We start from the raw sequence: 16,391 nt of genomic DNA on the forward strand, positions 1-16,391 counted from the left end.
AATATAAGTGACATTTTAGGATTTTGTTGTTTCCAGGTGTCAGTCAAATAGATGTTGATGCTTAAAGGTGAGTTCTGCAGAAATGATGCGTAAAAGAAAGAACAGTCTGCTTTGATCTTAAATTTATCCCCTTCTGTTTTAATATTACAATCTGTTGCTGTTGTTTCCATTCAAGTGGCATCAGTTCCTCAAATGGCCACATGAAGTTGGCTTCAAAAGTGAGATGGTCCCTATCCACCTGGGAACCCACTGGCCAGTTTATTGACTTCTCTGATTTGCTTTCATGTGCAGCCACAGCCAGGCCATGATTATAGTTTCTGTCAGCTGGCCATTGTTTTCAAATGCAGATCAATTTTTAAAAAGTAAATAAATGCTTAATCGTCAGCGGGTGATAACTGATCGTTATCTGCTGTTTGTGTTTTGCTTGTCACACAGGTTGTTTACCTTAACCAAAGCCTGCTTAAACCTGATGTTTGATGGAACTCGAATAACAAAGATAAGCCTGAAAGCATCGCGTAGCAAAAATCCCCTCACAGATTCTTATTATTCATGGAAAGCAATATGTATTCATGATAAAATACCCAACGTTTACAGCCAGGACATGTATCCTAGTCCACAAACTAACGCTGTAAACTTTATACTGACATTCTGCATCCCACGAATACAGTCCACCCTATCAAAACTGCCACCTATAGCGCAGAATATCTTAACTCAGGATCAACTGTATCTTTCCCGATACTTTTATGTAGCACTGCCCTCACCCTGACGTTTCAGGTTGTCTGATACTTTAAGAACAGCTGCACAGTTAATCATACTGTGCTCATCCATTGCCTTCAAAAGCTCCCTTGGTAGTGCAGAGGACTTTAGAGTGATCACAAAAGACACCCTTGGGTTGCTAGTTTGATTACATCGTGAAGGATGTGGTGTTTTTCGGTGCCTGTAGCTCAAGTGGCAACGCTAAATGTAAAGAATAAAAGCACTCTGCCAGTGTGTGGTAATAGATGAATGTATCTTGTAGTGTAGACAGTGTTCTGAGTAAAACTAGAAGCACTGTATGAATATAAGTCTATTTACCTGTGTTTGGTACATTATAACCTTTGCTGCTGAAGATGGAAAGCACCCACTGAACGTCAACATTTTGATTAATATGAATATTATGCTTAAAGCACAACTGTGCTTTGTTCCTTATTAGTAATTACACCTGCCAGGAAATATTTTCATGTCCTTAACTTTAATTGCATCAAACTACTTCTGCAGCTATTAAATTGTAGGAAATACAGCAAGGAAGTTGACAAAAAGATGCAGTGAAAAGGTGAAGTACAGCATATGATCAAAACACAAGTGGATAGGATATACTGCAACATCACAGTTGGCTTTTTAGCAGTGAAAGTGCATCTGAGGGAACCATTCTCCTTTCAGAGGGAGATTAAAAACAGTAAGATCATTACCTCAAGCTTGTGTACCAACTGAGAAACCCAGAGCAGACAACGTGAAGCAGTGTCTCTCTCCTCACACTGCTTTGATGTTTCCTAGAACTAGGCATTTATCTCCCAGTTAGTCTTTTAGAGCTTATCAGTTATCAACAGAGGAGGAAGAGGGCTTTTATTTTGGTCTTCACTCAGGTTTCAATCAGTATGTGAAGCTCAGATCTTATCGAATCTAGTCTGGCTGATTGTGACTGTAAATAATGTGTTCTTTCTCAGTTTTTCTACAGATTATTGAGAATTAGCTTGGAGAAAATCTAAGAGTAACTCACAGGTTCATACTAACAACCTTGACCTCATTTAAGCAAAACGACAAAAAATAATCGAAGTTCTTTTTGGCATTTCTGTCATTTCCTCCCCATGACAATAAATGAATTCACACTTTGTGAAACAGTACACTTTGTTCCCTTCAGACATCACTGGCAGCCATGGCGGAACAATATTAATAATTACACCTGTGATGATGACAGAGGCACAGTCTAATTTCAGTCCCAAAGAGCCAGCAAGTTGGTTTTTTTAATTGTCTGTCTGCTGAGGCAGCCTGTGACCAACAAATGTCCAATTTTAATGCATCTATTCTGATTTTATCTGCAACATTACTGCTATCATCTCCTGCCTCCTTGGCCTGCACTGCCAATTCTGCCATTGTGCTGGCCTGAAGCCATGTGGGGAGAAGAAAACATCACTAAAATGTCTGAATAAATGGAAATTAGATCATTCATAATCAGCGAACTGAATCTTTATTTATTACGACCATGCACAGGGCAGGGCTTTGCTATTGTGATTCATAACAGGATCTGACTCTTAATTTGTTGGTGAGTAATCTGATCAAATGTGCTGATAACTAGTCGGCCTGTCCAGATGAGAAGGGACACTGGAGCAAATATGAAGTGTACAAAGAAAAAACAAAAACAAAGAAAATGTCCTTGAATCATCACCGATCAGGACTGTGTGTGAAATGTGAAGTGTTTTAATGTTAAATGCGACTAAAACTTACTTTTATTTATTTCTTTCTCCAATTTTCTTTCTCCAAATCGGGATCTTGAGGTTGTTTTTTAAGCTTTAAAAATAGCTGGAAGGCAGACCCGACTGGATAGGTGGGGATGATGGGGTTCAACAGTTAGAGATAGCCAACAAAATATATGAAGTGTGCTATCTGCGCTCTGAGTTTGTCAATCGTGGTTAATTATTCACAGAATAAACAGGCATGGAGTGACTATCAATGAAGTCTGCAACCTCCATCTGTCTTTGAAAGCATTCAAATTAAAGTTAAGCCTACTCAAGGCAACTGAAACGTGCAGCTATTTGTTCCTGTACAATACAAACGATTGTGATCACAATAACGTCATGAAGTAGGAGGACAGCAAGCTTCTGCTAAGCTGCTATTTATCTATTTGTTGTGCTGTGGTGATGCTGGTTCTTTGCCCGAGAACATCCTCTGCAAAGAGGAGCTTTGGGAATTCAAAATTCAAAATCCCTTTTCTTTTCTTTCTTTCTGTTTTTTCCCCCCCAAATAAGAACCCTCTGTCGTCTGCCTTGTTCCTATGCACCGCACTTGACAGCTTCATGGGTTGGGCAGATAACGCGGTATGGAAACACGTGACCGGGCTTTGTGGAAGCTACGCTTCATAAGTGTGAAGACAGAGAGAAATAGATTGGAGAGACGCTGGAGGCGGCAGGAGCAGCAGTAGCAGCAGGAGCAGCAGGAACAGCAACCTGTTTCTACAAAGCAGGAGCGCACTCCAAGAGCGAAAAGGCACTTCTGCAGACACCCGAAAAACTTAACTTGCGCAGAGAATTTGAAAAGCAAACTAATTATTATGATAAAAGTGACGATTTGCGTTTAAAGCTTCTCACGGTGGTTGTCTCTCCTTTTATGTAAGATCTGAGTTGGTTGGAGGATGCGTTTCTGACTTGGACTAATGCGCGGTGAAAAAGGGCGATTCTGTGCACTTGGGAAAATTATGTAAGGTAAAAATCAGCACTTTTCTATTGTAAGCGCTACATTAATACTTAGATTAGTACTTCAAATGCCTTTTTAATGTTTCTTCCGCCATCAAAGGGTTGGTTTTTCTTTTTTTCTTTTTCTCTTAAATGTTACGTATTTCCAAATATTAATTTACGCACCGGAACACAGGTTCCAATATACATTCCCACATTAAATGTTTAAATTCGTGTGGGAGTGTTTAAAACTGTAGGTGGAAGTTATTTAATAATTATTGTTTTGTAATTTTATATGTCTCTTAGTAAGTTAGACTGCACAAATTTGCACAATAAGCTTAAACAAATGTATAAAACAGTACTAAGAACAAAGTGAGCTACTGTGTGGGTCATGCCTAACTAACTAACTCAGTAATACGTGTGGAAAAAAATCTGAACTGCACAGACTTTCAGATATCTGCAGTGGAAAATTTGAATTATGCGAGGATTATCCATCTTAGAGAAATTTCAGCCCAAATTTTGCACTGCTGCAAACTTGTTTCTGTTTATGGCTTGTATTTTTCTTAGATTTTAAAAAAATATTTCTGAAATTTTGTTGTTGTTTTGTTTGTTTTTAAATCAATTTGTAGGTTGTCCAGACATCTTAGACTGCAGTATAACCCTCAGACGCAGCCATGAAATCTGTGCTGGATGGTGTGGCAGACACCACCTTTCGGACTATTACATCTGGTTTGCAGTATCTGGGCTCCAACGATGCTAACTATGACGACCCGCTCAGTGATGTAGACTTCAAGGGCAGCTTCTCTCTGCAGAAGCCGTTATCTGCTTTCCGCAGCAACTCTTTCCCAAACAAAGTACCTCCAGACGAGGAGCTCATCCTCAAGGGCATCCCCTTCTACCCTACCAATGCCACAGACTTGTTTGGCAACAGGAGTACATTCAAAGATGAGACTAACAATATACAGTGTGGGGAGAACTTTATGGACATGGAGTGTTTCATGATCCTGACTCCTAGCCAGCAGCTGGCTGTGGCTGTGATGTCTCTGACCCTGGGCACCTTCACTGTTCTGGAAAACCTGGTGGTGCTCTGCGTCATCCTGCAGTCCCGCACCCTCCGCTGTCGACCGTCCTACCATTTCATCGGCAGTCTCGCTGTGGCTGACCTGCTGGGCAGTGTTATCTTTGTCTACAGCTTTTTGGACTTCCATGTTTTCCACAGGAAGGACAGCCCCAATGTTTTTCTCTTCAAGCTGGGTGGAGTCACGGCATCGTTCACAGCGTCAGTGGGGAGTCTTTTCCTCACTGCTATTGACCGCTACATCTCAATTCACCGGCCTCTCGCCTACAGGCGTATCGTGACACGGACCAAGGCTGTCATAGCCTTCTGTATGATGTGGACAATCTCCATCGTCATCGCAGTGCTACCTCTGCTGGGCTGGAACTGTAAGCGTCTCAATTCTGTTTGCTCAGACATATTCCCCCTCATCGATGAGAACTACCTGATGTTCTGGATCGGTGTAACCAGCGTGCTGCTTATTTTCATTATCTACGCCTACATATATATCCTGTGGAAAGCTCACCACCATGCTGTCCGCATGCTGAGCCGTGCCTCCCAGAAGAGCCTTGTTGTCTATTCAGCAGATGGGACCAAAGTGCAGACCACACGCCCTGATCAGGCACGCATGGACATCCGTCTGGCCAAGACCCTGGTGCTTATCCTGGTGGTGCTGGTAATCTGCTGGGGCCCATTGCTTGCCATCATGGTCTATGATCTCTTCTGGAGGATGGACGATGACATCAAGACAGTGTTTGCATTTTGCAGCATGCTCTGCCTGCTCAACTCCACTGTCAACCCAATCATCTACGCCTTGAGGAGCAAGGACCTGAGGCATGCTTTCCTCAGCTCCTGCAATGCCTGCAGGGGCAGTGGCCAGCAGTTGGACAATAGCCTCGAGTCAGACTGCCAGAACAGAAATACCCACATTTCTGCCAACAGGGCTGCAGAGAGTTGCGTGAAGACCACTGTGAAAATAGCCAAAGTAACAATGTCTGTATCAACTGAAACTTCTGCAGAAGCCGTCTAATTGGCCATGACGGGGAAAACTGTATAAATGTCATCTCTCCCCTCCCCAAACAATGCCATTCCACAACGTAAAGCAGAGGTTAGGCATTCATCTCCCGAAAATTCTGACTTACATCCTCACGTAGATGCTTTAGTGGTTGCATAATTTATGTTTGTGTATGAGTACATAGTGTGCCAAAGTGCCAAATGGTATTGCAAGGTCATATAAAGGACTCATATAACTGGAAGGGGTCATTAAAGACTATCATAAGTTTGCTGTTTACCAGAGACGTCATGATATCCAATTAGTGAAGGCATATTATATTTTTGTACTGTGAATTCAGGTTTTGAAAACAATATTTCATTTATGGGATAAGGGGCTACTGACATTTTTAAGTAGAGATGTTTTACTGTGTCATTTAGACTTTAACACGTCTTGCACCATAAAAGTATGAAATCCTCGCATCTTGACTTTCTACAGGCTTCATGTACATGTTGCATATCGACATTTCTATAAGCAAATAGAAGGAAAAAATTGATGCAAACTGTCTTTGCTATATAACATGTTACTTTTGTACTTCTGACAACACTCAGTGAGTGGCAAACGTGTGAGGAGATTTTTGAGAAATCAAAGGTGGTTTGTGTTCCAAGACAGAAAACATTATCGCCATGATGAAGCAAACTCTAAGGCAAATAGATTCACAGCTTTGGGCATCGTGAAATCTGAAATGGGATCTTCTGTGGGAGAGTGACTGTCCCCGATGTCTGTTTCTTTACTCGCTGGCTGTTACACCCTCAGAGTAACGTGTCTTTGTTCCGATGTATACCTAACAACTGTACAGTGTTTTCTTGCAAAATAAAGTGTTCAGATCGACTCATTCAACTACAAAGCCGAGACAACAATAACAAAAAAGCTTTTGTTCGAGGCTTGAACAGCTCAAAAACTGAATTTGGATGCAGTGTGCTGGTCACTACTGTAAAAAACTGACTCTAGCTGCTTTCATCAAATGTATGATTTTACTGGATTCAGCCTTGTACGTGTGTGATACCTTGTGACTTGGTGATATGTTTCCAATCCTGAGTCTTTTGATCATTGCAGTGAGGTGTTTTAGTGCTACTGTTGCAGCGGGGCATCATGTTGGAAAATAACCCATGCACGGGGCTAGTGAAGTAGTTTTGGCGTAACTCTACATTTAAAAAAAAAAAAGAAGTCTACTTTTATTTTATGTATGAAAACAAAGAAACTAAGGTCTTTTCATTAGCTGGTACTTTGAATGAGAGTTTTGTGTATGCGTTCTGTGGAGCATTGACAACTGACCTTACAAAAGAAGCTCAGAAGATGTGATTTTTCTAATAGGTGATGTAGTACTTTTAATCTAGAAATCTCACAGCACAATTGTTCTGTAGACATTTATCTCGGTGTAAACTTATCCAGACAGCTGTTTATCAGTATGCTTTGCTGCCTCTTGTAATTTTGAGTATTGAAGATCAAAATGTCAACTGTCAAGTGGCTTCTGTACATTGGTGGCATAATGAGGAATCTATGACTTTAAAAATCCCAATCAGTCAAGTGTTTTTAGTATTGCTGTTCTCAAACTTTTGAATAAAGTCGCAGCTGGTGGTCACTTTGCGTGCAGTTTGTTTGTTTGATTGATTAATTAACGATGGAAAACAGGACGTCTTTGCCTAATCTATCCACTCAGTTGAGAGGGACCAGACGCTAAGAAAGCACAGCTCTGAGCTCCTGAGCATCTGTGATGCTTCAGTGCCCCCTTGTGGAAGAATCTAATCAGCCTTTTTGAATAACGAGGACATTCCTCCTGTTGGATTTAGCTTTGTTACGGTTACTTATCGCAGCCCTAAAAGTGACAAATTGCAAATCACTGGCTGCAAATCATCTCCTGACAGCAACATCTGCTCTGATCTTTTTATCTCTTGGCTTACATGAAGAGGGAAATTGAAACATCTGTTCTCACAGCTGTCCTTGGGATTTTGTTTAATGCAGATGCTTCAGTCTTCAAAAGAAAAAAGAAAAAAAAAAAGCCATGAGGCAGCATACATGAACAGGTCTCTCAGTAGGCAGCATGGTGATTCAACGGTTGGCACTTCTGTTTCACAGCACACAGGTCCAAACCAAAACAGGACCCGGGTACTGATGTGGGTGAATGAGATTCTTAAAAGTTTGACTTCCTGTTTAAATAAAAGTTAATAGCCCTGTCAAAAAAACAATAGCCTTTATTCTAATTACATTTTTCTCCTTTTTACATATTAGATCGCTGATTATGCAACAAGTCATACAAGACTAGTGAAAATAGGTCTTTTCTACACCCTTTAGCACTAATATCAGTCTTAAATCAGAATAATAATAGTTTATCGAGCTGCACAGCAGCACAGTGACACAAAGAAGAAGTGGTGAAATAAACAAAGCTAGCATATCCTGTTGTACAGTTCAAACATGGCATATGTGTACAGAGGTTGCTGAGGAAGTGATGGATGGGAAATGTCTTCAGTGTATCTGTGCAAGAGGTTGAGGGTTATTTCAAAACTCAAACCGCATCTCTGAGAGACAGACTTTTGCAATCTGATTGTTAGAAATGAAAATACCACATTTTGTAATAATTGTTTTTTTATTATTCTTAATATTATTCTTTGCATCAAACAACACAAGGCTGAAGCAAAGAGAACACAAGTCTTTGTGTTATTAAAAAAAAAAAAAGAAGACTAAATCAAAGTGCCACACCCAAGCTTTAAAGGGAGTCCTACGGGGTATCAAAGGTAGAACAGTTCTCGGCTTTAACATATGCGGAGCATTTTATGGCTTCTATATTCTCAGTAATAAGGAATGAGAAGAATTAAATTTGTACTTGGGGGTTTGGTTTTTAGCAAGCAGCAAGCTGTCTGATATTATATCCGACATAAAACAGATATCCTAAAGTACCTTATTAACCTAACAGAGCACTTTGCTCACTTTTCTTCCCTAGAGTTTCTAAAAGTAGAATGAGAGGCAGAGCCTTCAGTTATCAGGCCCTCTCCTGTGGGAACCAGCTTGAGTTTGGATTCAGGAAGTCTTTTTAAAAACTACACTGAAAACTTTCCGTTTTGATGAAGCTTATAGTTAGGGCTGGATGAGCCGACAGTGAATGATCCTTTATTTTAAACTGGTGCTGGGCTTCTTTTGATGCACTCATTTCTTTTTCATTTACCTCTTTTCACTCCCTGTGGATTCATACATCACAACTGCATTTAATCACTAATAATGAACAAACTCTACTTTCACTTATTGTTTGGATTTAGTCTTTTCCCTTACCTCCAATCATCTGCAACAGATTCCTGCCAAATACCTGTAGGGATTATTAAAGTGTTCCGATTCTGATGATTCTGTTGGAGGCTTCATGTTTTTTTTCTTCCCACTGTCACTAAGTGTTTGCTCATTTCTGGTTGTTGAGTTTTCTCTCTAACATTTAAGTAACTTTACCTTACAGTATAAATTGCCTTGGGGGTGACTGTTGTGATTTGGAGCTATACAACAAAATAAAATTGAATTGGGTGAAACCTTAGGATTAATTTAAACAGAAGCTTTTCTTCATTTGTTAGTAATGACACAAGACGACAACTCTTTTTCTGAGGCACATTCTCAAGTACATAATTTAAACGGGATTATACAATGTATGGACGACAAACAACACATAGAGAACATAGAGAAATCGGAGTTCTTCACCATTTAAGTAGCTGAATTTTAACTACTTTAAATATTGTTATTAACCAGTTAATTATGTTAGGCAAGCTAGTGATGATTTCGGTCAATATTTCCTCACATATCCAAGATTTAATGCTTTAAAATGTGTACTTTGAATGGTTTCTTCTAGAAAACAACTCCTAAATGTCAAGTCTTTTGCGCAAATACTTTTTAAAATGTATTTGATATCATATCCTAAAGTTTTAGACGAAACTGAAACTTCGTGTGGATTTGGTACGTTTTGTGAACAAACAAAAACAAATTTAAAAAGAGTGCGTTTTCTGTGTTTTCGGGAAATGTAGTTTTCAAAATGTACAACCAAACGGATGCGAATGTGTCTAAAAACTACAATTACCTGCAAGAGCGTGTCTTCTCGCACATGCGCATTACCAAACAAACGCAAACTAATAAAAGGTAGGGTTGTCCAGACCGTTGTAGTCGGTGCTCTCAGCTAATGTGGTAAAATCTGTAATCATCTGCTTTAATGCGACGTTTTTGCTACGTTATTTTATCCTGGTCACGGTAAAATATATTCGTTAACGTGAACGTTGTGAGATTTATCAGTGGAAGACAACCGGAGACGAAAAAAATCCGTATTTGTCTGCAGCCCGGAAAGGCTTCTACCGATCGACTTAGCTAACACTAGCTAGCAAAAGCGGTACATACCCGGGCCCAGGCCGGCGGCTTTCTCGGATACCAAGGAATTTTGAAGTTTCCTGGCTTTAAATATTTAACATATTTAAGCGTGATGGCTTGTGGAGCGACTCTAAAAAGGAGTTTGGACTTTGATCCGTTAATGAGCCCTGCTTCCCCCAAAAGAAGGAGGTGCGCCCCGGTTATGTCTCCAGTGTCTTCACCGCAGAAATATCTGCGCATGGAGCCATCGCCTTTCGGGGAAGTGTCGTCCAGACTCACCACGGGTAAGAAATGATGTCTACGTTTGATTTCACGGCCCTCTAGTTTTCTATATTTATACCACGCTATATTAACAAGTATTTCCAGTGGCGTACATGATGTAACGCTCCAAACACGATTGTGTAAAGTTAAGACAAGCATTGTTATATTTAGCGCAGCATTTGGTGGTTATTTTGTTATAAATTCAACTTCCATCGAACTTTCATGGCTTTATGAAGAAATATTGTTTGGTATTAATGTGCGGGGAGGGGGGGGGGTAGTAAAAGAATAATCTCTTACAGTTTAACTGATTGATTTAATGTATTTATCTACAGTCGGGATATACATTAAAATAATGCCAAGGCCATACTTAATGATCATATCTGAATACTGCAGCGACTCTGTCTCCATACAATCACAGCACCTCTATGTAAAGATCTCATTTAATGCTGGTTCTGTCTTTTTCAGAGCAAATTCTACACAACATTAAACAGGAGTACAAGAGGTTTCAGAAACGGCGACACTTGGACAGTGCTTTCCAGCAGGCTGAAGGCTGTCCTCTGGACCTGCAGAACATTCCCGGTGGATCTGCCTTACCAGGTAGCTATACCAGGGTTGTTTTTGAATAGGCTTGTTTTGCTGTAATCCATGAACTTCCTGTTTGAGATCAGGGTTTAAAGGGTAATATAAATGTTTAAGTCAGTTGCATGGAGTGTGGATGAGCTTATGATGAGGGATTGTTTTGGGTTACAAGCCTGATTTTTCTCATTTTTCACACAAAATCATCAGTTTTCTTTTACTGCTTTTTTTTTTTTTTTATATAACATTGCTTGCTTGCTGGGAAATCCTGCTGCCTAAGGCAACTCCACAAAAAGCAGAGGGAGAACAGATGACATTCCTTCTTATCCTTTCACTTTCTTTTGATTGTGAGGTGTGTGTGTGTGTGTTTGTTTGTTTGTTTTTTTGTTTTTTTTGTGTGTAATTATCCCAGATGGGAGTGTACAGCAGACATTGGAGTCTACAGATGGTAGAGGCCCTCTGGGTCTTGAAATTACACTTGACTTAAAGTGTATATGCTGTACTAATACTTAACCGCAGTCAACAGTGGTGTTAAGTCTAAAAATAAGTGTCAATGGCACATTTGCGTGACACTACTTCCATACATCAGGGTATTCTGTCATCAGTTCTTTATTTGAACTGTTCAGCTTCACTAAAACATTTATCAAGACGTGCGATAATTGTGTTTAGTGTTGTTTTATTGGTAACATAAATGGCCTTTTATTCTACCAATAACAGTAACAGAAATATACATCTTGGTTGAAGGTTGGGATGTAAAAAAAATAAAAATAGACAGCAAAGCACAATTGGTGTATCACAGATAATTTTCTTTTATATGCTTAAAATGAGTGACAGAACCCATAAACTCACCAAAACAGTGTTTACATAGGAATGTTTGGGGGGTGGACAGATCATAAAGTGAAAACCAGATGTGTTTTAGAGTAAGATTAAAACCTGACAGCAAAGCATATGCACTTGTTTGTTTGTTTTTAAACAAGATTTAGGGCAGATGAAGTGTTTTAAACTGTATAATTACAGTATGAGGCTCAGGTTAACGTATTCGACTTGACAGCAGGCCTGTTTTGACTATATTTTAGTTTTTCTCATCAGTTTTAAGTTGCTTTGTTACAACCCTCTTTTCTATTAGCGATTTGTGGTTCCTAGCTATTATCAGACAGATTTAAAACAAACTTATAGAAAAACATGCTGGAATAAAACTATTGTGTTGCTCTGTTGTGTTTAACAACGAGAACCTGCAGCCTGCTCGTCTCCTACTTTCCTGAGTGTAGAGAAAACCACCACGAAGTGTATGTGTGTGTATATATAGATAGAGAGATATATCTCTCTATCTATAAAAAAATTAATTAGAGGTGGGAATCACCATACATCCCAGGATACGATATTATCACAATACTTGACGCACGATACGATATTATTGCAATTTTTTAAAATATTTTGCAATATTCAGATTCTGTACATAAAGGTAAACTTTATCAATATTCATTTTATCTAATATCAAAGTCTCACACTCAGTCTTTCTCTCATTTCAGTCAGTTTTATTGTTGACAAACTGAACGGTTTGTATTACAGTCTAGTCCAACTTAACTGAATGCAACCATCTGGTACAATTACAGCTATTCTGAACTTTCGCAATTTATGAAAACTATGCAGCCCATTCAGCAACTGAAGAATTTGAAAGTAAATTAAAACAAAATATAATTTTACATTAAATAAAGTTTTAAACTTAATTAAAATAAAACATGTCTTAAATTAAAATAAGTAAACTGTCATGTTTATTGCTGCCAAAAAAAAAAGGTTAAACACATTTGGACAGTGAAGGAATGTCAGGATTCTTGCTCAGGAAAAGGATCAACATGCTCTGAAGTCAGAGTTCCAGTCCACAAAAACTTTTTTGTAACAAAATATTAGCTGGTCTCATAGCCCACCATGAAATAGTCTACTTCCAAAAGGCATTTGCAGTAATGGTTCATGATTATGGACACAGTGGCTCTTCTTTTTTCCCTCTTAACTCGGCACAATTTTGTTAAGTAATAGGAAATATCTTTGGCCAGAATCTTCAGTGGGGAGATGTCACCATGGCAGCCAGGAAAAACAAGCTTAAAAAGAGCATTGTATTATAAACCTGTCATCTGTCTGGCATGACTCAAAGTGTGGCCTCTGGTGTCAGCAGCGAAATGGTTTACTCTTCCACAGCGTGCCAGCCTCCAAATGTGGACGTTTAAAAAGTGAAAAAATATTAATATATATTAATTTTGTGTGGCACTAGTCAATAGATTAGGGGTTGTGACTGTTTCACTAACTGCCGAGCGACTGCGTTGCATTAATTATGAACGTGTAGGCAATCTGTCACTGTCTGTGACACAGCCTCTCAGCAGAGTGTCTATTCACACAGTGAGGGCGCGATTGATGCAGCACATCACCATGCTCACACTGTTTTGGAGTGGTTCCAAAAACGTACAAGCACAACACGTTGCAGCTTGTTAGCCCAAACTCTATTGTTAGAAACAAAAGTTAGAAAAATAATGTCGGCATGACTTGAGACTTGTAGGCCGTTTTGCTGGCAGCAGAAATACCAGATTCGTGGTGCAGTGGTATCAAATTAAGGCAAGACTGACTGTGCTTGCTTTGCTTTGTTTGAAGCAGGCCTTTGATTTGTTAGCATGAAGCTGGCAATTTTTTTTCATTTCTTTCTTGCTGCAGGCTGATTCTCTGGGCTATATTTTGCCTGTAGTGTTGTTGTTGTTTTTTTGTTTTGTTTTTTGATATATATAACTTACATGTGAATTACTGACTCTTTCAACAGGTACATCCTCAGGTGCTTCATCTCCTGCCAGGAAAGAACAGCCTTTGTTTTCCCTCAGACAAGTTGGGATGATCTGCGAAAGACTACTGAAGGAGCGAGAGGACAAAATCCGTGAGGAGTATGACGAGATCCTGACGACAAAGCTTGCAGGTATAGTTTGTTTTTTTTTAAATTTATTTTTAATGTTATGTTCACGTGCAAGTAATCCAAACTGTTTTTGTTTTTTTTTTAAATAATATTTGATTTATTCCACTAGAGCAATATGACGCCTTTGTCAAGTTCACCCATGACCAGCTGATGCGAAGGTTTGGAGAGCAGCCTGCAAGCTGTGAGTGTATATTTTTGCTGTTAAACATTTCTGTCATGGTGGCACGGTGGTTAGCACTGTTGCCGCTCAGCAAGAAGGTCCTGAGTTCAATTCCAACATCAGGCTGGGGTCTTTCTGTGTGGAGTTTGCATGTTCTCCCCGTGTTTGCGTGGGTTCCCTCCGGGTACTCCTCCGGCTTCCTCCCACCGTCCAAAGACATGCAGCTTGTGGGGATAGGTTAATTGACTAATCCAAATTGCCACTAGGTGTGAATGTGCGAGTGAATGTGAGTGCGAATGGTTGTCTGTCCCTATGTGTTAGCCCTGCGACAGACTGGCGACCTGTCCAGGGTGTACCCCGCCTCTCGCCCTATGACAGTTGGGATAGGCTCCAGCGCCCCCCGCGACCCTGAAAAGGATAAGCGGAAGCGAATGGATGGATGGACGGACGGACATTTCTGTCATATTAGCGATAGCTATGGTATTTGCCTCTTGAGGTTAAAGTGCATAATAAGTAGTTAATATTAAAATATAATATAAAAGGAAACTTGCTTTTCATGGCAGAGCTCTTGTCAGAGTCTGTGTACATTTATGCTTTATCAGCAGTTACACAGCTTCTGGGTGCATGTTTACATTTTCACAGCAGACTGAAGCTGTCTGAGCTAAATGGAAGTATAATGATGTGAGGCTGAACTGTCTAAAATGACAAAGTATTTGCTGCAGTAGACTGTGAGAGTGCAGCCTTTTCAGTGTGCCCAGGCATATCAGCTTATGCTGATAAAAGCCTCAGAGTCAAGCCAACATGAATGAAATTCAAATCGTAGGTGATGTTTTAGCTTCTTAGGGCTATTTGTGTGAAGGAAGAACTCACATTATAAGCGGTAGCAACCAGAACTAGTTAGTTAGTGCTCGCTCATTTTTCCAGAATTTGGTTACAACTGACACCTAGTGACTCATTTTCTATATTCAGGTGCTGCAGAGGTGCAGTGTTTGGTGGGGATGTCATTCAAACAGCCCACCAATCTTAAATGGCAAACCGGTGATATAACTGTGATCGAATAAAGAGGAACTGGACTTTGCGATATTTATTTAAACTTCTTCATCTGCAAACATCTCTCAAAACCTACTTTTGAAAAATGTTTGTGGTGCATAAACTGTATATAAATATTCAGTCCCTCCTTGTCCACCGAACCCCTCTATTGAGGGCAAAGCCTGCAATATTTGGCCCCCTTAGTGGTGACTTTTCCACATCTGCTGTGTGGATTGTGATCAGTTGATCAGTTTCTTGTAGACGTGGTAGGGCTCGACTTATTTATTGACAGGTTGCTGTAGGCTATTTGCAGATGTATCAGTATTTGTATTTATTAATGGCCAGTAAATGGTAGTGGGTAAAAGCAGTAGAGACAGGGCAAACACCCTTCAACCATGTTATGAATATTGACTTTGCATAGTTTGTCCACAAGAGGGCGCTCTGTAACTTCCATGTTCCATATTTTGCAAACACAACAGCCAATCCTGTACTGGTCAGGCTTTTATTATTAGCTTAATCATTTACCAACATGCTACAATTACTTTTTTTTTTTCACAAATAAATATTCATAGAAAACAAAGAAATCTGTTTTTTGCGTGTTAATATAGAAGATGTTAAATTAAAAGTAATATTGAAAAGTAAATTTTTAAAAACAAAATGCAAACAAAATTTTGAGCTCTGCATGTTTGCACGTTGAATCCCATTTATGAAGTTGTCAGTGCAAACATTTTTGGCTGAACTTTTGTTAAATGTCTTCTAGCTTAGACAGGATTTATAAACTGTCTTATTAGTTCCTGTCTGCCATCTCTTATGTGTAATCGTTTATTCCTTTTTTTCTTCCATAGATGTTTCCTGAGGTTGGCGCCCAAATGGAGTACCATTTACTGCAAACTAATCCAGGGCCTCACTGGGTCTAGTTGGACTTTTCTCCTAGCTGTGCCATATCGCCTCTATGTGGACTCTCTGCCTCAGGCATCAGTTAGTGGCACTGATGTTTGCTGTTGCCTCCAGAGTTTGGAGGGCGCCCTGCTGCCTTCATGTCTGAGGACCCGCTGTGGCTCCACCCGTGGCCTCTCCACTGCCGCATCGATATTTATTTGGCATTGTTCTGATGCCTTTGTGAAAGGCTGACTGCCACCACTCATTTGACCTTTTGATTTCACTTTATTCTTTATCATATTGAGTCGTTCCACAGAGAGGATGTTACTGTCGCGGCTTTTCTGTATGTACTTTTTTGAAAAAAGGAATGGCTGAAGGCAGCTTTCAGACTGACTTGAGGAACAGTTGTCTTGGCTTGTTTCAACATAGTTTAAACTGTACTGGTGATTACTGCTTTTACACTTGTATACACTGTATATTTTTTTTTTTTTTTTGCTTGATGTGTGTCCATTGTACCATAATTTCATGGTTTTATTTGCTGTAGGTATAAAGGGGCTTTGATTCAAGAAAATCAAACAAATAAAAGTCTTTACACAAATGTTAATTTTAGATTGTCGGTTGTTTGGGGGGGTGTTTGTTTGCTTGTTTTCTAGCCTTTTACTCTTACTATCACTTGG

At 39.7% G+C, this 16,391-nt stretch overlaps 2 protein-coding genes across 2 annotated transcripts; both read left to right on the plus strand.

The window, feature by feature from the left end:
• Positions 1 to 2,924: 2,924 nt before the first annotated feature.
• Positions 2,925 to 7,117, plus strand: cnr1 (cannabinoid receptor 1). Its single transcript, XM_005935400.3, has 2 exons — positions 2,925 to 3,455; positions 4,055 to 7,117. The coding sequence occupies exon 2, from the start codon at positions 4,100 to 4,102 to the stop codon at positions 5,507 to 5,509; it is 1,410 nt and encodes a 469-aa protein (XP_005935462.1). The 5' UTR covers positions 2,925 to 3,455; positions 4,055 to 4,099; the 3' UTR covers positions 5,510 to 7,117.
• A 2,488-nt stretch (positions 7,118 to 9,605) lies between these two features.
• On the plus strand, positions 9,606 to 16,312 carry akirin2 (akirin 2). Its single transcript, XM_042222711.1, has 5 exons — positions 9,606 to 10,143; positions 10,586 to 10,717; positions 13,500 to 13,649; positions 13,756 to 13,827; positions 15,681 to 16,312. Exons 1-5 carry the CDS (start codon positions 9,972 to 9,974, stop codon positions 15,689 to 15,691), a joined length of 537 nt encoding a protein of 178 aa, XP_042078645.1. The 5' UTR covers positions 9,606 to 9,971; the 3' UTR covers positions 15,692 to 16,312.
• Positions 16,313 to 16,391: the final 79 nt, after the last annotated feature.

The sequence above is a fragment of the Haplochromis burtoni genome, unplaced genomic scaffold (genome assembly GCF_018398535.1).
Source record: "Haplochromis burtoni strain Fernald_Lab_line unplaced genomic scaffold, NCSU_Asbu1 Contig_92, whole genome shotgun sequence".
NCBI lineage: Eukaryota > Metazoa > Chordata > Actinopteri > Cichliformes > Cichlidae > Haplochromis > Haplochromis burtoni.

Coding starts and splice junctions, on each gene's coding strand:
- cnr1 (XM_005935400.3), top strand. CDS start 4,100: ATGAAATCTGTGCTGGATGGTGTGGCAGACACCACCTTTCGGACTATT.
- akirin2 (XM_042222711.1), top strand. CDS start 9,972: ATGGCTTGTGGAGCGACTCTAAAAAGGAGTTTGGACTTTGATCCGTTA. Junction 10,718..13,499: donor CGGTGGATCTGCCTTACCAG/GTAGCTATACCA, acceptor CTCTTTCAACAG/GTACATCCTCAGGTGCTTCA. Junction 13,650..13,755: donor CCTGACGACAAAGCTTGCAG/GTATAGTTTGTT, acceptor TTATTCCACTAG/AGCAATATGACGCCTTTGTC.